At 42.1% G+C, this 22,401-nt stretch overlaps 2 protein-coding genes and 1 gene segment (V, D, J or C); all 3 read left to right on the forward strand.

Annotated features, from left to right (window-relative positions):
- Window positions 1-22,401, forward strand: part of LOC125347236 — a 248,507-nt gene that overhangs the window by 95,343 nt on the left and 130,763 nt on the right.
- Window positions 5,563-9,038, forward strand: LOC125347244 (anionic trypsin-2-like). Its single transcript, XM_048340364.1, has 5 exons — window positions 5,563-5,602; window positions 6,592-6,763; window positions 7,839-8,092; window positions 8,455-8,591; window positions 8,858-9,038. The coding sequence occupies exons 1-5, from the start codon at window positions 5,563-5,565 to the stop codon at window positions 9,005-9,007; spliced, it is 753 nt and encodes a 250-aa protein (XP_048196321.1). The 3' UTR covers window positions 9,008-9,038.
- LOC125347247 (serine protease 1-like) lies at window positions 17,698-20,924 on the forward strand. The gene is made up of 5 exons (XM_048340368.1): window positions 17,698-17,737; window positions 18,759-18,930; window positions 19,693-19,946; window positions 20,332-20,468; window positions 20,751-20,924. Exons 1-5 carry the CDS (start codon window positions 17,698-17,700, stop codon window positions 20,898-20,900), a joined length of 753 nt encoding a protein of 250 aa, XP_048196325.1. The 3' UTR covers window positions 20,901-20,924.

The raw sequence follows: 22,401 nt of genomic DNA on the forward strand, positions 1-22,401 counted from the left end.
CAAACTGGACGGTACCAGGCCATATGACAAATCGGGGGCCCCTGACTATTTCGCCCCCTTTTTAGCAGGAAGTAGTTCCAGAAGAAAGGACCTCCACCCATACTCCCAGCCTGGTGCCCTCCTCTATTATTAATTAAAACAAAAGGAGGGGATCAGCCCCCATGACCAGTTAAGGACAGCTATGCTTACATTAAATATCTTAAATTTACACACACACACACACACACACACACACACACACACACACACACACATTTTTAAATCTCCCCAAGTCAGTGCTGTAAGAATCCTTGCATGTGCCTTTCCCGATTGGGAAACTAAGCCCAGAGCACTCGCTCGGAGAAATGTCTTCTTCTTGTTCTCTCTAGGAAAACAAGGACCATGCTGGATTTCTTCTGCTCTTCAATGGGAATATGGGAAGCCTGCCTGCGTGCATCAGTGGTAGACGACACTGGAGGCAGCCAGCTTCCCTTCCCTGTTTGCTTCCTGGGCTCTGCCTGCCATCTTTTCTGGTACAATGTTTTGCTGTGGCAATATTGCCTACAGCCTTACAAAAAACTGGAATGGAGTATTATTACCTTGTCATTTCCCTTTTGTCTCTCCCCTGCTGCTAAGCTTAGGGATTCCAGTTGGAGGGAAATAGGAGTTGAGGTTTTTGACACCTTGACTCAATGCTTATGATAAAATGTTTTATAACCACATGTGTTAAGTTACCAGCACCTTGGCTGATGTGGACCACCAGAGTCGCCAAAGCTTGAATCTGCTTCTACCTCACCGCCAGAAGAGGGGAATGATGTCTGCATTGTCTTGAGTGGCGCAGAAGTGGGAGAAGGATTCCAACTTCTCCGGACTGAGCCAAATGGATGGCCCCTTCACTTACCCCCCCCTTTGTGGAAGAAGCCCCACATATATCTTATGTCAACATTTGCCTCATTTCTACATGTGCCTTATGTTTACATCACCCCCTGCTATTTTTTTAAAAGAAGGGGGAGGGGCTGGGGATATGGCCTAGTGGCAAGAGTGCTTGCATTGTATACATGAGGCCCTGGGTTCAATTCCGCAGCACCACATATTCAGAAAATGGCCAGAAGTGGTGCTGTGGCTCAAGTGGCAGAGTGCTAGCCTTGAGCAAAAAGAAGCCATGGACAGTGCTCAGGCCCTGAGTACAAGGCCCAGGACTGGCCAAAAAAAAAAAAAAAGAAGGGGGAGATGTTGGGCTCTGGCTATACCTTTAAGGAGCAGTCCTGAGAGGCCTGCCTCTTCTCCTGCCCTGGTGCTGCGTGGCTGTTATCCATTCCTACCTTTTCCCCGGGTCCGGAACCGGAAAGGCAGCCCAAACCAGCCCCGCCTCCCGTCTCGCTCGGAGCACATGGATATCATAATGGCGCCCAGCAGAGCCCAAGGGGGCAGTTCTGTGGGCTGTGATCTCTGCCTCTGGGGGAAGCTCTGTGACATCACTGTGATGGACACCTCAGATTAGCCTGTCACTAATCTGAGCTAGCGACTCCAGTTCCCTACCCTTCCGGCCGCCATTACTGTTATATCAACCCCTCCCCTGAGTAAAACGGGTGGAAGTTCCAGAAGTATACCCTGAGACAGCCGGCATGTCCTGCCTCCTTTTTCTTAGCGAGTGGGGGAGTGGGGGGCATCTCGGGGCCCTACATGCCAAGGCTTGCACGTAGCCCTCACTCCAGCTTTGCCATCTGCGCGATGTGCAGCTTACACTCGAGGGTGAAAGAGGACTACACAGGAGGTAATAAAGCCTTACAATCTGCCTGTTAAAAAATGCAAAGGACTTCACTGGACAATAGAAAAGCTCTTCAAAAATTCTGTAAAAACTGGATATTCATATAAAGAAGTCTCAACTTGGCCCTCATTCTATCAAAAAATCAATTCAAAATATATCAAAATTCTTTTTTTTTTCAGGTTTTCTTTCTGCATTCCACTTCTACCATGGACAACATTTATTTTAAGCAGAAGCATTATCCATCTCATGAAGAGAACACTTTTAATTCTTGGACTATTGGATAACTTTGAATGAGGGATGAGGTAACAAACAGTACAAGAAATGTATCCAATGTCTAACGTATGAAACTGTAACTTCTCTGTACATCAGTTTGATAATAAAAATTTGAAAAATATGATAACACAGAATGTCAAGATTCTTAAGATAATATATACACTCTAAATTTTCCAGGAGAAACAAAACTAGAGCCTTTGGAGATTTGGGCATAAGGAATGACTACAAATAGGACTCCAGTAGCTGAGAGCATAGTTCCAAGAGTAGAAAAAAGTGATTTCATGAAATTAAAATGCTGCTTTTACACAGCAATGGAAAGAATAGGATGAAGAGGACTCCAATGAACAGGAAAAATCTTCTCCTGCTAAACATCTTTGTCTTCTATGTGTAGATTACCTGTAAATATATTCACCTAAGTTCTTCAATGTTCAAATTTCTCGGCTGGTTTACACCTGACTTTGATCAGCTCCATAGCAACTTGCTATGGAATACCACTGGAACAGCGAGGCAGAATTATTACTATTGACCCTCATTTTCACATTGCTAGAGTATCTTGGCCTTATCAATTTTATTACAGCGCTTAAGGGGGACCTGGCTAAACAACTCAAAGACATTACAGGAAGTGCAGTTCACTACGTATTAAATTGTAGCCTGTGACTCAGGAGGAGTTATGGTCACACAAAACCACTCCATCAATTTAAAGCTGTTCATGAGATCACAAAATATGGGAAAGGTGAAACTTCAAACTCTGGATAAAAAAAAAAATCTTCACAGAGGATTACGAATTAAAGCAGAGCTACGTGGATGACTCAAGACCACTCTCTTCCTAAAATGATTAACCATAGTTCCCTGTAAAACACCTATCCAGTGCATTTAGGAACAATGGTAGGGCGAATATCTATCCTTATTGTTGTATATACATTCTCACTTTTGTTCTAGCTGCATTTTATCTTAGAGAGGTGAGCCCCTGTGTTAGAGGCCAGGAATTTCGAGTAGATAACTTTTTTATAAGAGGTGCCAAGTTAAATATTTATTCCAGGTACATTTCCGACACTAAGGAAAATGTCCAGAGGAATCCAGATGTTATATTTACCTATGAAGACTTCTGGTTTGATACCTAAAAAAACCTTATGAGGCCATGTGCCACAAATCCCATACTTTATATTTTCCATGCCTTTCTGTAGTCTTGAGAATTTTGCCATTATGAAATAACTTCTTTAGGAAGAATGGATATCTCTGAATTCTTGAACTTTCCTCTGAAGAAGGGAATAATTCATTCTCTGTGTTTCACATTCAGTATATTTTCAAAAAGTTATACTGTAAAACTCAGCACACAAGAGGAAAGTGTATATATGTATGTGACAGTATATGTTTATATACATATATGACTTTGCTATAACCTCCACATATAAGAAAAACTGTATATTTCTGTCTCTCTGAGATTGGAATTTACGTAACATAATGTTTTACCATTCTAGCAAATTTCACACAAATGACTCTTCCTGACATATGAGTAAAATTCCGTTTTATATTTCATTATGTGTCACATTTTCTTGGTCCATATGTCCACTGAAGGGCATATGAGCTCATTTCATAGCTTGATTATGGTGAATTGTATAGCAATGGTCATGGTACTTTTTCCTGACTAAACATATTAACTAAAGTATGGTATTTGCAGAAGAGGATTCCAGTGATGTGCTTCCCTTCAACAGAGCTTCCAGTTTAATAAAATCAGTACCAATAAGAAGAACATCTGTTTGTCAGGGAATATGGGGAAAATGGGGGGGACACAGGAAAAGAGAGATGAAAAATGGGCAAATGCAGTCATAATAAACAATTTACATATGAAGAAATGGAAACAGGAAAGTTGAAGTGATGAGTGAAATTCAGAAAGTAGAGCAGAATTAGGAAAAGGGTGAGACTGACAAATGTGCATTGAATTTACAAGCAGGCATGTTCAGTTGAAGCTACTTTGTATAACTACATAATGATAATACAAAAATAAATAGTATACTGTTGATGTTAGTATACACATTTTGAACATTCATATGGCACTCAGAAATAATAATGACAAAAACACTCCTACTCAAAAATGGGACCATTAGACCTTAGGTAAGTACAATGCTTCCAGGTGACACTGCTGAGCTACGGTCCCTTGTGTGGGGACGCTGGCCCATCTATCCCAGGGATCAGACTAGAAGTTGTTCTAACAGCCCACCATCCACATCATCTACAATAAATCCTATTTCCATTTCCACCACACCCAGACTGCCTTCTCTGTCCCAATGACCAGTATTAAAATGGAGATTTCCCCACTGTGTTCACAAGAATTCGTTGTCAACATTTTAGAGTTCCACTCACTGGCAACACATTTGACGTCATCCTGAGCTCAGGAATAAGAACCCTCTTTCAATCACTGTGTTAGACACAATTAGTACTTAGACACACTGTCAGTGCCTATGCTCTTGTAGTCAGTTGTGCAAACAAATAACAAACCAAAAATGAATTTAAAAAAAACACAGGTTGAATTTTAGTAGAATTAAAGAGCTAAATGTAGATTGTCTGTTGGAAGGTTTACTTTGGATCAAATGTAGGCTAAGATTGTCACACTAACTAGACTTGCCTCTTACCAAAATGATAAATTCTTTGTCAATGTGCCGATGGTTCTTTGATCAACTAACAAATGACCATTGTGTAAAGCTTTTGTAATATTCCAGGTAGGGCAAAGAATTCAGACTCAAGCTCCAATCCCTTGTAGTAAAAGAAGTATTCAATACCTTCCATGCATGTTATCAGGAAAACCATGATATGATTTACAAAACCCTCTGGACAACATGGTCAGAGAGATAAATAAGCAGTGGGACAAGGTGGAGAAAGAGGTACAAGAAACTCTCCTTTAACCTCTCTAGGTTATTGAATCAGGAACTGCCTTACCTTCCCCTACTCTCCCTCAATACCATTGACATCCTCGAGCCTTGGTGGGAAGGAGAGCCAGAGGAAAGCCCACATGCCCCAGAAATTCTGCATCTCCCTACTCATTATCTACTCTCCACATCATCTATTCTCTTGGGAATTCTGATTGCCAAAGGCTTGGATTACCAATGTAAGGAGAAGGTGAGGAATTGGGGAAAACCATTAGGATTAAGTACAGAACTCCCTGGAAATAAACTATAAAAATGACAGATCAGAGGAATTCTCAGGACCCAGTGCATTCTCCCTACACCCATATCTTATGTCTTGACCTAACACATCTCATTGGTATACATGACACATTGAATTTCCCAGCTTTTTCTATCGCAGCCTCCTTCCAAGTAACAGCTGTTATCCCTCTGCCCTCCAGAAATGTTTTCACCTCCCCTTTGGGCCAAATATGCAAAGAACGTCCAAATATGTCACCGATGATGCAATGCTCCCAGGTGGGTAAAGCTGCAGGTGTGATTTCTGAGGGAGGGGAAGTGACCATTCCAAACTCGTGACCGCCTCCCTATTCCAGGAGTATAAAGACAGGCATGGACTACTGTCCAAGTCACACTTTTCACACCATGAGCTCACTCCTGACCCTGGTTCTTGTGGCAGCTGCTGGTGAGTTCCCTGCTTTGTCCTGGACCTCATCCTTTGGAACAAGGATGACATAGGTTGTTCATCATGGCTGTCCCTGCAATACTGCCTCCACACTTGCATTTTAGTTCCTGCTGGGCTTTCTTTCTTCTCATGTCCACAAGTTGTATATTAATCTGACCTCATTTACGTCTCCATGCCTCTGTTCTGACCCTTATGCTCAGTTTAGCTAACACAGCTCCAAGGACATGGTAGTTCAAAAGGAATCCCAGGTAGGAAGTGTCCATGTGATGGACCAGTGAGATCACTGAGCTATGGGTCTCTGCTCTCAAGAAGCTGGCTCATCCATGCCAGCCATCTTCTGCTTGGGCCTCAAAACCTCTGAAGTGGCTCTCGCATAGACACGTTTTACCTCAAATTCATATAATAAGAATGTGAAAATTAAATTCTGGCTGATGTATACCCTTGAAGTTTTCTAATTAGGTATTCAGGCTCCATCCTGTACATTGCTTTAAAATCATCAAATAGCTTAAGATTATGATTCTGTTGACCTACATGAGAATGGGTATGTAGGCTCTCTATACAAGCTTTGTGGGTTTGAAATGTATGTGAAGTGATGTACAGTGAGCTCTACTAAGTCATGATATATTCCTACCTATGCTAAATCTGATCTTCTCCAAAAGTTAAGGGATATAGGTAAGTGAAAAATAAAGTAGAAAAGAGTCAAGTATGCAAGACCACCAATGCTGAATATATGCTAATGCACCCTTATGAGGTCTTCTTTTATTAAGTCCCAGAAGAAAGTAATATCCTTCATGGATTCAAGACATATCCAGGAGACCTCAACATTCAGGACAAAAACACACTGTGACCCCAAAGATCAAGCATTGGTCCTAGGTTGGTTATAGTCATTGTGGTCAATAGGAATCCTAATTGGCAGGCAATAGTCACAGGGTTGAGGGCTCCACTCTCCAATATCTTGCTGAACTGGCTTCTTTGCTATATCCACCAAGCTGCTTTTCCTCTTGATGATAATGACAAGATCGTCGGAGGCTACACCTGTGGGAAGAATTCCGTCCCCTACCAGGTGTCCCTGAACTCTGGCTCCCACGTCTGTGGAGGCTCCCTCATCAATGACCAGTGGGTGGTATCTGCAGCCCACTGCTACAAGCCCCACCAGCAGCCGTAAGTACCAGGCCCTGCACTAGCGTTTGGAGGGAGATGGCTTGGTCCTCACCTGGGCTGCAGTCTAAGTAAATGGAAGAAGCTATGAAAAGAGAAGGAGATTTCTTGATGGATAAGGAAATAAGATTCAAATCCCAGAAACAGCACCTTGAAAGAATAAAGGCTGTGGTTCCTTGGTAGGAGGAACACTGTAATGCGGTAAGGACTAATCAAAAAGGATTCTGAGGATCACAGTGCAAAGCTAGCCTTGTAAGAAAAGATTGTGAGACACTTATCTCCAACATACTACTCAGGAAAGGCCAGAATGGTTGCTTTGGCTCAAGTAATAGAGTGCTATTATTGAGCACAAACAGGCACGGGAACAGTCTGAGCCTCTGAGATTAAGCCCCAGGACCAGAAAAAATATTCAGGAAACAGGAATTAGTTTCTCATAGCAGCAACAATAATTCTGAGTTTCCAGGCAGAGGGTTGGACAGAGGTGAGTGTTAAAGTCTGTATTTGTTCTGGAGATGCACCTAAGAGGCATTACCATGTGTAAGATCTCTCAGTCCTGAGTGATCTACACAAGGGACTCATAACCAGGAGGATTATGAACACGTAGATTCCTGCCACTGTCCTCTAAATTGTGGTTACTGAGTTTGTGGTGGGGATGGAGACATAAAGTTTGTATGATGACCCTAGATGCCTCTGCTGCTGCTGGAGATGCCCCAAATGCTGGTAGAAGCACCGGAATAGACGCTAGAAAAGGGTAGACCACATTGGCCTCCGTAAAGCCAGCAAACACACACAGAATGAAGGAAATATGAACTGGCTAATTCGGGTCTCACCACAGATCTTCTGCAGTAGCAGTCACCTGTCAGAAAATTGAGACCTCACCAACTGCAGCCCTGCACAACATCCCTCCCAATTATTCAACTACTGAGGGATGGGGGCCACAACTCACACCACCTTTCCCTCATTACCCATGTGTTATCCCCGTGGTGGTGCTGCATGCCCATTCAAGATTCTGCACACAGTCCTGTTAGACAGCACGAGCAAAGGGAATGGCATTGTCAATCCACTCATCTTTCCTCAGCTACATCCAAGTGAGGCTGGGAGAGAATAACATCAAAGCCGTGGAGGGAGATGAGCAGTTCATCGATGCTGCCAAGATTATCATTCATCCTCACTTTGATAAAAAAACCGCTGACAATGACATCCTGTTGATCAAGCTCTCCTCACCTGCCTCCCTCAACTCCCATGTGGCCACCGTGTCTCTGCCATCCTCGTGTGCACCTGCTGGCACCCAGTGCCTCATCTCTGGCTGGGGCAACACCCTGAGCTTTGGTGGTGAGTAGACCCATTCTCTTTTCCAAAGTCCACATTCCCTACACATTCTACAATCATAAATGACACTGGGAAAGATCCTCTTCACTTCTAAGATTCAAGTAGATTTCATGAAACTACCATACACAAAATCCTGAGAGGTGGAGGGATGCAAAGCTCCCCACAATCTAAATGAAGCAAAGGTGCTCTAGATGGTGTTATTTTGCTTCCAGGAAGGTGAGTGCCATAAGCTTCTTCTGACAAACAAAATTGTTGTTTTACTTGGACTTGAATAGTAGAATCCTGTGCAGTAGAAACGAGTTGATTGTTCTTCCCCAGCCTGGTCTGACTCTTACTTCTGATTTCTTTGATCTTGCCCCTCTAAGTCCACAAGCCAGAACTCCTGCAGTGCGTGGAAGCTCCTCTGTTAAGCCAGGCTGTCTGTAAAGCCTCCTATCCCGGTAAGATCACCAAGAACATGGTCTGCGCTGGCTTCCTCGAGGGAGGCAAGGACGCCTGCCAGGTGATTTGACCCCTCCCAATTTGAAGGAACATGCCCATAACCATGGCATTCTGGGGAAGATATTTCAAGGTCTGATTTGGTGAGGTCCAGATTGTTATGCCACTATTATTGCTGCATTTAAGTCTGCTACAATGCCAAAATTACTATTACATTTTAGTCTGCCTTGCAGCATTGTAAGTTGTAGAGATTAGAATTCAGGATGAGTATAGCTCTATCCCTTATACCCCACTTATCTCCTATTTACACCACTTGTGTCCTCACCTCAGGGAGATTCTGGTGGCCCTGTGGTCTGCAATGGAGAACTTCAGGGAATCGTCTCCTGGGGCAATGGCTGTGCCTTGAGGAACTATCCAGGAGTGTACACCAAGGTGTGCAACTATGTGGACTGGATTCAGGACACCATTGCTGCCAACTGAAAACCCTAGTCCCTCCTCAGCTATCATGACAATAAAGTGAATCTTTCCTCATCCCTGTGTCTTGGCCTGCTCTCTCTAGCCCCCACAACTTCCTCTAAACTAATCCTCTGCAGAATCCCAATGAGTGTGTGTGAGTGTGCCAGGCAAGGCAGAGTCTTCAGCAGCAGGCTAAACTGCCACGTGTCTACCCTCTGAGTCGCTAGAGCTAACGAGCAGACTCTTCCACACAGAAAGAGAAAGATGTGTATGGAAACAAATAGCATAGGCCCAGCAGTTGGAACTTCTTCAGAGTCGAATATCCTTTATCTCTATGAGAGCCAAGCAACACATCCCAGTGTGAGAGAGTCCATTACCTTAGCTGGCAAATCCAGGAGCAGACTGAAGTTCCATCTAAGTGACTACATAGACAATTCTACCCTTCTCTCCTTGCAGGAAAGAGAGAAACAGTGGTAGTGACTTCCCTGTTTTTTATACTACTAGGAAGGGTCTTTCAGGTTATGCACAGCATAATCTGAGTGGAGCAACATCTGTGTTTCAAAAGAGATAAAATTCTCGCTCTCTCACTAAGTGAGCTACACTGGCTCCAAGCAGGTCCCAGAGCAGAAACTGAGACTAAATGAGGGAATCTATTTGGCTGATAGAACCAAACTGACTCTCACATTTTTTCTCTTTTCCTTACTATTTTTTAATTCATGGGATTTTCACTCAGTGCCTGAATGCTGTCCCTACGTTTTTTGCTTAAGGTAATGTTCTACCAATTTCAAACAAGGTGCCACTTCTGGTTTCAGGTGGCTTATGAGAGCTAAGAGTCCTACAAACTTTCAGTGCAGGCCGGCTTGGAACTCTAATCTTGATATCTCAGCCTCCTCAGTAGCTAGGATCACAGGGGTGTGTCACCAATTCCTAGTACTCACTCTTATTGGTTACCAAAAATGAAAATATTTTTTTCTCTGGCTTTTCTTCACTGATAGTATTTTACAGCTCATTGTTTTCATAGTCTAATACACTTCTCTTCCCTATCCTGTCACAACCCGTCAGTCAGAACCCTTCTCCACAACAACTAAATATTATACCTGTATGTGAGCATAAGGTGGACTTGAGTCCTCACTCTCAGCTCCCCATTTCACCCTCTTCTTTACAGTGTATGTCCTCCCTCACCAATGTAACAACTAGCGCCCTAGAAAGTACTCCTATAATTCCAACTTACTCCAATACCATGCAAAATCTCAAGTCCCTTACATATGCAACATGATTTCCTAGATAATATTACCAATAATACCAAAGTTTAAAGATGTGGTTGTGTTTGAATGGGTGAAAGTATAAGTGCTGTGATCCCTCTCCATTCCAGTTGTGAGAAAGACCAAATTACCATGAAAACACATAGTCTTGAGAGAATATAGCAAAAAAGAAAGTTTAAGTTGATTAAAACCTGCTCTTCAAAGGACTAAATCCCAATAGAATAAAAATGAAGTCAAACAAATTTAACCTCTAACAACCAATAATTGCATACACCATACCAAAACATGCACACACACGCACATGGTCACGCACACCCCTTACCCACATCACACAAATCAGAATAATGGGAAAGTGGAAGCTAACATCCATACTGAGCTCAAAGGAATGATAATAAGAATGTTCTAACAAATAAGAGTACATTTTTAAGCAACTAAAAACTTTCAAAGAGTACACAAGAAAAGACCTAAAAAAATTTAAATGAGACTAAAGATAAAGTGCTAAATGAATAACAAGTAAATTTTAAAAGAATAATACCAGTATACACCGTTTCCAATGTACTCAGATAAGATACAGAGATAATGCAGGTACAACCACAGGAAGGGTATACAAGAAGATCATCAATAATAGAATCTACATTTACACAGAGCACGTTGAAAGTAGTTACAACAGTGATATAAGAATTGTTTCCATAAGATGGAGTTCATTTCACTTAGCATCCTCTTAGGTGTTCATAAAGGTTTAGGTATTGGGCTCTTGTGATCCTCTGCTGTGACTTGCCTAAACCTGTGCTAATTATTCCCTATGAAGGAGACAATAGAGTCCATGTTTCTTTGGGTTTGGCTCACTTCACTTAGTATAATTTTTTCCTAGTCCTTCCATTTCCTTAAGAATGGGGCAATGTCATTCTTTCTGATTGAGGCGTAAAATTCCATTGTGTATATGTACCACATTTTCCTGATCGATTATTCTACTGAGTGGCATGTGGGTTGGTTCCAATTCTAGCTATGACAAATTGCGCTGCGATGAACATTGTTGTGCTGGTGGCTTTAGTGTTCTTGTTGTGGTCTTTTGGGTAGATGCCCAAAAGTGGGGCTGCTGGGTCATAGGGGAGCTCTCTGTTTAGCCTTCTGAGGAATCTCCATTTTGCTGGCCAGAGTGGCTGAACCAGATTACATTCCCACCAACAATGAAGTAGGGTTCCCTATCGGCCACATCCCTCCAACGTTTGTTATTGTTAGTTTTCTTGATATACGACATTGTTACTGAGATGAGATGGAATCTCAATGTTGTTTTGATTTGCATTACTTTTATGGCCAGTGATGTAGAGTATTTTTTCATATGTCTCTTGGCCATTCTCATTTCCTCATCAGAGCAGTCTCTTTAAGTCATTAGCCCCCTTGGTGAAGGAGCCATTGGTTCTTTGTGGTTTTGTTTTGGAGGAATGTAATTTTTGTAGTTCTGCATATATTTTAGATATGAGGGCTTTGTCCATTGTATGGCCGGTAAAGATCTTTTCCCAATCTTTGGGCTTTCTGTTTATCTTGTGAGCTATGTCCTTTGCCCTGCAGAAGTTCTGCAGTTTGATGCAGTCCCATTTGTCTATCCTTCCTTTGATTTGTAGCATTTCTGGATCTTTGTTAAGGAAGTTCCGTCCTGTGCCAAGGAGCCCAAGTGTTTCTCCTACTTTTACTTTTAGTGTTTTCAGGGTATCTGTTTTAATTTCGAGGTCTTTGATCCATTTGGAATTGATTTTGGTGCAGGGTGATATATAACGATCTAGTTTTAGTTTGTTGAATGTGTTGAACCAGTTTTGTCAGCACCATTTGTTAAAGAGGGTATCTTTCTTCCGGTCTATTTTTTTTTTTTTTTGCTCCTTTACAAAACGTTAAGTGGGCATAGTTCTGTGGATTCATTTCTGGGTCTTCAATGGTGTTCCATTGGTATTCAGGCCTGTCTGGTGCCAATACCAAGCTGTTTTTATTACTATAGCTTTATAATACAGCTTGAAGTTGGGTATTGTAATTCCTCCAGCACTGTTCTTTCTACTTAAGATTGTTTTTGCTATTCTGGGTCTTTTATTGTCCCATATGAATTTCTGCATTGCTTCCTCTATTGCATTAAAAAATGGTGTTGGGATATTAATGGGTATTGCATTGAATTTGTAGAGAGCGTTTGGCAATATTGCCATTTTGATTATATTAATCCTCCCAATCCAGGGGCATGGGAGGTTTTTCCATTTCCTTAGTTCTGCCTTAATTTCATTTTTCATGTTTAAAATTCTCGTCATAGAGCTCTTTCACTTCTTTGGTTAAGGTTATTCCTAGGTATTTTATGGTTTTTTAGGCTATTGCAAAAGTAGTTGCTTTCCTGATTTCAGCCTCGGTGTTTGGGTCATTAGCATATAGAAAAGCCATTGATTTTTCAGGCTTTATTTTACAGATATGAAGACAAAAGGAACATTAAAGAATACCCAGAAATATTGACACATGGCTAAAGTCATCTAGCTTTCATTAAGGAACCAAAGACATACAACTGAAAAAAGACAGCCTCAGAATTGTGTTGAGAAATATAGTGAACTCCATGAAAAGATGGAAAGCAGACCCCAAGAATACTCCTTGTGCAAAAATCAACTCCGACTGTATAAAGGATCCAAATATGAAATCTGGACCTGCTATAGGAACACGAATTTAAAAAATACTCCAAAACATATAGGCAATGACTAGCTGAACAGTACTCCAGTCAACCAATAAGTAAAAACAAGAATGGATGAATTTGACAGCATCACATTAAAATATATCTCCACAGATCAGAACCAAGAGATAATTCATGGAATGGGAGAACATCTTCATTTGCCATGCAATATACAAAGGATTAATACCTAGCACAAAGAGCTCAAAAAGGCTGAACATACAAAAGACAAATAGCCCAGTTAAGATATGGACAATTGAGTGGAATAGACTTTTCTCAGGGGCAAAAGCAGTTTTTATCTAATAGATACTATTATCAAACTTCAATACACTTAGCTAACATCAAGAATATAAAATGAAGACTCTATCAAGATTGCTTCTCACTCTAATCAGAATAACAATCATTAAGAAACTGGAAAACAACAAAAACTGTAACAAATTCAAAGAGAAATTAATGATCATATACTTTTGGTTGAGTTGTCAAACAGTGTAACCTCTATGGAAATCACTATGAATATTTCTCAAAAACCTGCAAATTGACCTACGTTATAACCATTAAGCATTATGCTTGTGAGCATGGTTGAGCCAGAATCTCCACAGCAGAGAAGCATTGCCCAGAGCTTTAACCTCACACTTTGTACCCCATCCAATGTCGGAGAGGACTATGCCTAGGGAGATGCACTGCTGTGCTGGCCAGTACCTGGAAAATTACAGGTGCTGTTACACCACCAGTGTGAGTCCAATGATTTCCTTGCTGCTGAGTTCAGAGTTGAAACTATTCCATATTTCAGTTTTCAGGTGTACAGAATGCATGTTCTTTCCTTTCATAGCCACAGAAGAAGATGGAGAACTATCCATTCTTACCCAAGACGTCATGGGAAATGCAGAAAGTCCCCAAGGCTACAGGAAAACATGGAAAGTTGGTGTTTATGGGATTTCCTACAGGTGGCATGCAAAAAGTTGGCTGTAGATCTCGTCAGAGGTCCAGAGAAGGTCAACTAATCATCCAGTTACAGCCTGGCAATTTGGTATGGCTCAAACTCCTGCTTCCCCTTTTCCTGCTCCCCACCTTTAAGCAAGGAGAAATAGGCAATTTCATGACCCACAGACTCACGAGCATATCGTATTCTTAACAAAACAAACATAGGAATGGAGAAGAGTCCCATCAATTAAGGTTTAAAATATATTCAAGGAAAATTCCGGTTCTGGAAAACAATAACACTAGAGAAATTCCCTGAATATGAGAATAAATCAATAAAATAATCCAATACACCATAGCATCAAATGAACTAAAATATTGAGCGGAAAATTAAGCAAGCAAATAAAAGATCTCTGCAGGAACAGCTGTTCAAAAAAATAAGACGATCATGTGGAGCTCATTCTGTACTAAATTGTATTCTGTCACTCAACAGGAGCTATAGCCACAGCAAATCTCTCCATTGGTTTAAAGCCTGCAAGAAATATGAGTTTCTTGTAAAGTGAGAACAGTCCATCTGCTTCCACCAGAGTTGAGAGGTGGATCATCAAGCCGTAGCATTAGCTTTTCTTTCTCCTTCTCCCACCAAAGCAAACCAGCGTTTGAGCTTTGAATGGTTTCTTTCATAGCTCTTGGTTGCAATTCTGATGATCCGTGCTTTGTATCTGTTTTCTCTCCTCTTTCTGCAGTCTCAACATTCTACTCTTTGTCTCCTTGCAAGAGGCGCTCTTCCCAAGGAGAAAAAGTTCTACTCTGTGAAGGATGGGATGATATTCCCCAAGGCAGCAAAAGATGGACATGAACTTGGGTTCAAGGATGAGACCTTGGTGGGACCCTTGCATTCCTTATCCAAGTGAACATGGAGAGGCCATTTGACCGTCAACATTTAGTTGCTTCCTTTCTTCATCTTGAAAAGGAGACAGACAATACTGTCTCTGTCTCTGACTGGCCATATTTGTGAGGCTCCACCAAGAATCAGATGAGGAATGAAAGCACAGAACTTTACAACTGAATTCACCATGCTTGAATCTTGCAACTTTAACTTAATTGGGGATGGGGGAGGCTGATTAAATCATTGTAACATAACAAAGCTCAATGTTACTTGATCACCCTTGAAGTGAGCAAAAACATTGATGTTGGTGGGGATGAAATGAAGAGGTATTTGTGGGCCTTGTGCAAGGGACAGTGGAGACCAATCTGTGCAAAATTAGTCTCTGCTTCCATACTTGAAAGAAAGTAGATTGTTTATGCCAAGCACCAAGTTGGGGCCAAAAGTATGAATTAGACGAGCATTCAGAGGAAACCATGGTTGAGAATGAACAATATCCAAAATTGAACACAATTCCACTACTATACCATTTGTCTGAGTATGTAATGAATGGTTTCAGCCTATGACTAACTTCAGTACTTTCCCAGAGGTGACTTGAACTAATTTGATGAAAGCAGATCTGAAGCTCTTTATGAGATCACAAAATATGGGAAAGGTGAAACTTCAAATTCTAGATACAGAACTCCTAATGGAGGATTTTGAATGGAGTCAGGGTTTCGTGGGTGAATCAATACCACCCACGAGGGACATTGACTGTCATTCCCTGTAAGACACATATGCAATGAATTTAGGACCAATATTAGGGCAAAAGTCTACCCTTATTGTGCATACATCCTCACTCCCACCATAGCTGTATTTGATGCTAGAGAAATGAGCCCCCGTGTCAGGGGCCAGATGGGCCAGGTACCACAGGTAGATAAGGATCTGACAAAAGGTGCCAAGTGAAATATTTATTCAAGGCACATTTCTGACACTAAGGCAAGTGTCCAGCAGAATCTGGATGTCAAATTTGCCTTCCTCAGACATCTGACTTGATACCCAACCAAACTTTAAGATGCCACCTGCAACAATCCCACACTTTACATGTTTGCCATTTTGAAATAACTTCTTGAGGAAGAATGGATGCCTCGGAGTCCCGGCATCTTCCTCTATAGAAGAGAATTATTCATTCTGTGTGTTTCACAATCAGTATATTTTCAAATTTGTATTGGCTAATAGCACAAAAAAGGCAGTGTAATTGTGTATCTGACTCTTCATGTTTACATATATATTTATGACCAACCTATAACCTACAAATATCAGAGAAACCATATACTCCTATCTCTCTAAGACTGATTTAATTTACCTAAAATAATGATTTCCATTTTATATTCCATGTTATATCACATTTTCTCAATTCATGCACCTATTGAATTGCATCAGGAATTGTTCCCTAGCAAGGTTATGGTGAATAGTGTAGCAATGAACATTAGACTTTATCCTGACTAAACATATTAACAAAAGTATAGTATATGAAGGGGAGGATTCCAATGACATGATTCCCTTGAACAATGAACTCCCAGTATCATAAAATGAATCCCAGGAAGTAGAACATGCCATATCAAGGGAGGTGGGAAACATAGGGAGATACAGGACAAAAGAGAAGAATTATGGCCAAATACAGTCATCATAATCAATGCACATGTGTGAAAATGGAAACAGGAAATTGAGGTGATGAGTGGGATTGTGAAAGGTGACCAGAATAATGGAAGGGTGACATTGACAAATGTGCATTTGATTCACCAACTAGCATGTTGTGATGAAAGCCATTTGGACAACTATGTATAGATAATTAATGTAAAAACCCCAGAAAAATTAGCAGTATATTATCGATGTTAGTATACACATTTTGAACATTCATAAGGCACTCAGAAATAATAATAACAAAAGCACTCCCACTCAGATAAGGGCCCATGAGACATTAGGCAGCATGCAATGCTAGGACGTGACATGGCTGAGCTATGGTCCCTTGCATGGGGATGCTAGCCCATCTATTCCTAGGATCAGATTAGAAGTTGCTCTAACAGCCCACATCCACATCACCTACAATATACCCTAATTCCATTTCTGCCACACCCAGACTGCCTTCTCTGACACAATGGCCAGTATTAAAATGGAGATTTCTCCACTGTGTTCAGCAGAACTCCGACTATCACCAACATTTTAAAGCGTTCTACTCACCAGCTGCACATTTGACCTCATCCCTGAAACCAAAAAGAACCAGCCTCCTACAGTCAGAATGGTATTAAACACAATTAGCCACTATACAAAGTCAGTATCCGTACACAAGTGGGCAGTGGTGCAAATAAAAAAATAAACCACCACCAAGAACCAAAGAAACCCTCCAGGTTGAATTTTAGCAGTATTACAGATCCCACACCCCAAAGAAATTCTGAATCTCGCTACTCATTATCTACACATCTCATTATTTTCTTGGGAATTCTGTACCCCAAAGGCCTGAATTACCCAATGTATGGGGAAGGTGAGGAATTGGAAGAAGTCATTATGATTATGGACAGAACTCCTTGGAAATGGACTATGCCGAAAAAAAAAGCAGATCCGAAGAATTCCCAAGACCCAGTACATTCTCTCTGGGGAAATATCTCACTTTTTTCACCAAACACCTATTACTATCATAAATAATGAAATGATTTGCCAGTTTTTTCCATCGCAGCCTCCTACCAGCCAACAGCTGTTCTCCCTCTGCCCTCTGAAAAGAAATTTCCACCTCCCTTTTGGGCCACCTATGCAAAGAGTGTCCAAATATATCACAGATGATGCAATGCCTCTCCAGGTGGGTAAAGCTGCAGGTGTGTTTTATGAGGGAGGGGAAGTGATCATTTCAACGTTGTGCCCTCCTCCACATTCCAGGAGTATAAAGACAGGCATGGAACACTGTCCAAGTCACCCATCTCTCACCATGAGCTCATTCCTGATCCTGGCTCTTGTGGCAGTTGCTGGTGAGTTCTCTGCTTTGCCTTGGACTTCAACTTTTTGAACAAGGATGACATGGGCTGTTGATTAAAGCTGTCTCTGCCATCCTGCCTCCACACCTGCATTCTAGTTCCTGCTAGACTTTCTTCGTTCACTCCTTCATGAGTTGTATATTAGGCTGACCTCGCTTACCTTCTCATGTCTCTATTCTGACCCCTATCCTCCATTGACCTAATGCAGCTCTAAGGACATGGTGGCTCCAAAGGAATCCCAGGTAGGAAGTGGCCATGTGATGGACAGTTGACATTACTGACCAATGGGTCTCTGCTCTCAAGGAGCTGCCACGTTCATGCCAGCCATCTTCTGCTTGGGCCCCAAAACTCTGAAGTGGCTCTAGCATAGACAAGTTTTACCTCAAATTAATAAGGTGAAAGTGTAAACATTACATTCTGTCAGATGTATACCCTTGGAATTTTCTAATTAGGTATACAAGCAACAGCCTGTACATTGCTTTAAAACTGCCACAAAGCTGAAGATTATGCCACCATGTTTATGAATCATCATTCTCTTGACCTACATCAGAATGGGAATATAGGTTCTCTATGCAAGCTTTGCTGGTTTAAACTTTATGCGAGATGATATACAATAAGCTCTACTCAGTCATGACATTTCCCTTGCTATGCTGAATCTCATCATCTGGACCTCCAACAGGCAAGGTTTGTAGATAAGTACACAGACAGCGTCAAGTAGTTGAGACTGTCAAATTCTGAAGGCACCCTACTGCCTGATTATGAGGTGATCTTTCTTTATGTCCTCAATCTGCAGTCTCAGAAGGAAGTCATATCCTTCATGGCTTCTAGACATGCACCCAGGAAATGCCAACATTCAGAACAATAACACACTGTGTCTCCAATGGTCAATCTTCGGTACTGGCTCGGTTTTAGTCACTGTGTTGATTAGGACTAGTAATTTGCTTTCTGCAGAAACAGGGTTGAATCCATTCTCCAATACATTGCTGAATTGGCTTCTTCCCTATCTTCACTCTAGCTGCTTTTCCTCTTGATGATGATGACAAGATCGTCGGAGGCTACACCTGTGCAAAGAATTCCGTCCCCTACCAGGTGTCCCTGAACTCTGGCGCCCACGTCTGCGGTGGCTCCCTCATCAATGACCAGTGGGTGGTGTCTGCAGCCCACTGCTACAATCCCCACCTGCAGCGGTAAGTGCCAGGCCCTAGGCTCGCCTTTGAAGAAAGATGGCTTGATCCTCATGTGGGCTACATTCTAAGTAAATGGAAAAAGCTATGGAAAGATAAGCTTTCTTGATGGAGATGGGGTTGAAGACCCAGGATTCAAATACAACAAATATTCATTAAAACATAAGCTTTGGTTCATAGCCAGGAGGAACACAGTAATGTGGCAAGGCTTCAAGAGGGAGGCACAGTTGGCTCAAGGCTGTCATCCAAGCTACTCAGGAGGCTGAGATCTGAGGATCACAGTTCAAAGCCAGGCTTGTGAGAAAAGTTCATGAGAGACTCATCTCCAATGAACTGCTCAGGAAGAGACAGAAGGGGTGCTTTCACTCACGTGGTAGAATGCTAGCATTGAGCAGTGCAAAGGCCCTGAGTTCAAGCTCCATGAATGGCCAAAAAAAGAAAAAATGAAACCCAAAAGGCCTTGAAGATAGAGGAATGAGTGTCTCACAGTAGAGAAACTATTTCCAAGTTTTCAGGCAGGGGGTTGGACAGTGGTGAGTGCTAAAGTCTGTGTTTCACGTGAAGACGCATCTGGGAAGCATTTCCATGTGTAAGATCTCTCAGTCCTGAGTGATCTACACAAGGGACTCATAACCCCCTCTCCTTCACTACCCATGGGTTATCCTGGTGGTGGTGCTGCATGCCCATTTCAAGCTTCTGGATACAGTCCCATTCGACAGCACGAGCAAAGGGAATGACATTCTGAATCTACTCGTCTTCCCACAGCTTCATCCAAGTGAGGCTGGGAGAGCATAACATCAGAGCCTTTGAGGGAGATGAGCAGTTCATCGATGCTGCCAAGATTATCATTCACCCTCAGTATAACAGCACAACCGCGGTCAACGACATCCTGTTGATCAAGCTCTCCTCACCTGCCTCCCTAAACTCCCATGTGTCCACCGTGTCTCTGCCAACCTCCTGTGCGCCTGCTGGCACCCAGTGCCTCGTCTCCGGCTGGGGCAATGTTCTGAGCTTTGGTGGTGAGTGGAACCATCCTCTTTCTCACAGTGCACATTCCCTACACTATTACAATACTGGGTGTCACTGGGAAAGCTTCTCTTCACTTCTGGGATTCAAGTAGATTTCACGTAACTACCATACACCAAATTGTGGATGACAGAGAGATGCAAAGGGTCCCTACATGTAAATGAGAAAGTTGCTCTAGATGGTGTTCTTTTGGTTTTGGGAAGGTGAACGCCATAAGCTCCTTTTGACAAACAAAATTGTCCTTTCTTGCTTGGACTTCAATAGTAGACTTGGACTTGAATAGTAGCTTGGACTTGCAGTAGAAACTTGTGGATGTTCCTCTCCAGCATGGTCTGACGCTTACTTCTGAATTCTTTGATGTTTCCCTGCCTCTCCAAGTCTACAATCCAGACCTGCTGCAGTGTGTGGAAGTTCCTATACTAAATCAGGCTGACTGTGAAGCATCCTACCCTGGAGAAATCACCAAGGACATGGTCTGTGCTGGCTTCCTCGAGGGAGGCAAGGATGCCTGCCAGGTGATTTTAGCCTTCTCATCAATGATTCTGATCACAAACAGAATCCACTGGGAACATGATTTGAAGGACCAATTCAGGGAGGCTAGGATTCTAGTGCAATGTCTCCAGGCTCCGTTGAAAAGTGAATAAGACTCATTTGACTGCATTTCATCCTCTTAGCAAAATCAGAGCATGGACCACCATGAGAAAGACAGGGGAGACACATGGGGTGTTGAGGTCAGAGTGAGTGGAGTTTGATGTCTACTGCTCTCTGACTTATACCACATTGTTTGTTCATCCTAGGGAGATTCTGGTGGCCCTATGGTGTGCAATGGAGAGCTCCAGGGAATTGTCTCTTGGGGACTTGGCTGTGCCTGGGAAGGATTCCCTGGGGTGTACACAAGAGTGTGCAAGTATGTGGACTGGATTCAGGACACCATCGCTGCCAACTGAGCACCCTCAGTCCCTCTCAATCAATGTGCCAATAAAGTGAATCACCCCTCCCTGAATGTGTCTGTGCCATTTCTGGAGTATAATATCCTCCAAGCTTAAGTGACAGACGAGAACAACTCCTCTTTCCTACTACTTCTCTCACGGATAGATATTAACAAAGAATGTCTGTCCCTACCCTGAAAAATAATCATAGGCATGTAAGAAAGACTCGATACTTCAGACAAATTTATCTGTGAAAAAGATCATGTAAAATGCTTTCTTAATCTTGATCATTGGGCTGGCAATGTGGCTTAGTGGTAGTGTACTTGCCTAGCATGCATGAAGCTGTGGGTTCGATTCCTCAGCACCACATATATTGAAAAAGCCAGAAGTGGCTCTGTGGCTCAAGTGGCAGAGTGCTAGCCTTGAGGAAAAGAAGCTTAAAGAGACAGAACCCAGGCCCTGAGTTCAAGCCCCATGTCTGGCAGAAGAAAAACAAAACTTGAGAGTTCTATGTGTCTTAACGTTATTACTGTGCGCACATGTGGGCATGACTGGTGAGAACACCACATCCTTGGACTATGGCAGGAAACCCTTACAGCCAGGGTAATTGTATCTAAGGGAACTTCCATATCTACTGCCCCAGTATATTCTGTTCATTCCACTACATACATGTTAATAAGCCACTGGTTCTCTCTCTTAGCACTAGGTGCCTTCTTAGAGCAACCCTCACTGGCCTTTTCCTAAACACCTGCTCATGTGTTTACAGGACAGAAAAGTGACCCCTCTGATTCCATCTATCACATTTTCATGAAACCTGTCCATAGTTTACAAAGCCAATATGCTTTTACCCTCCTGAGAACTTTGTTTGCTCTGCATCTCCTCTTTGGACGCACTCTCCCAAATATGTTGATTGCTATTCTAAACTGAGAGAAAGAAAGCAGATTTGCAGACAGAATTACGGTCACATGCAAATCCCATACACAGAAGATGATAGATTGGCAAATTTTCTCTTTTTTGTCTACCTGTGCTGTAACCAAGCATCCAAGGTCCTTACTACAGTTGTGCTCTATTCTTTGAATCTGGTTTTTAATGTCTTCCTAGCCCATTGTTACCGACATCTGCATTTTGGGAGGCCAAACTGAGTGTGGTAGAGGAAAAAACTGTGTTCACAATTATATATATATATATGTATTTGTTTTAAGTATGAACCATAATACTTGTTGAAATGGACTTGGGAAGAGTTGAAGGGAGATGAAACAAAACAGTGAAGATGCTAGTTTAAGAAAGGTACATTGTACATACGTCACCAAGAAAGCCCCTGGGATGACATACAATGCAAACAGAAATGTGCTTAATGTTTTTCTACTTAGCAACAAGGAAGAAGATGATAAGAGAGAAATAATACAATCCTATCCACAACAGGCTTATACTTAACCATGGAGGGGAGCAATTCCTAAAGGAGACTGAAAAACCCTTAAAGAACGATGTTGAAGATGACAGCAGAAATGAGAAGACACAG

Source organism: Perognathus longimembris, chromosome 2 (genome assembly GCF_023159225.1).
Source record: "Perognathus longimembris pacificus isolate PPM17 chromosome 2, ASM2315922v1, whole genome shotgun sequence".
Lineage (NCBI taxonomy): Eukaryota > Metazoa > Chordata > Mammalia > Rodentia > Heteromyidae > Perognathus > Perognathus longimembris.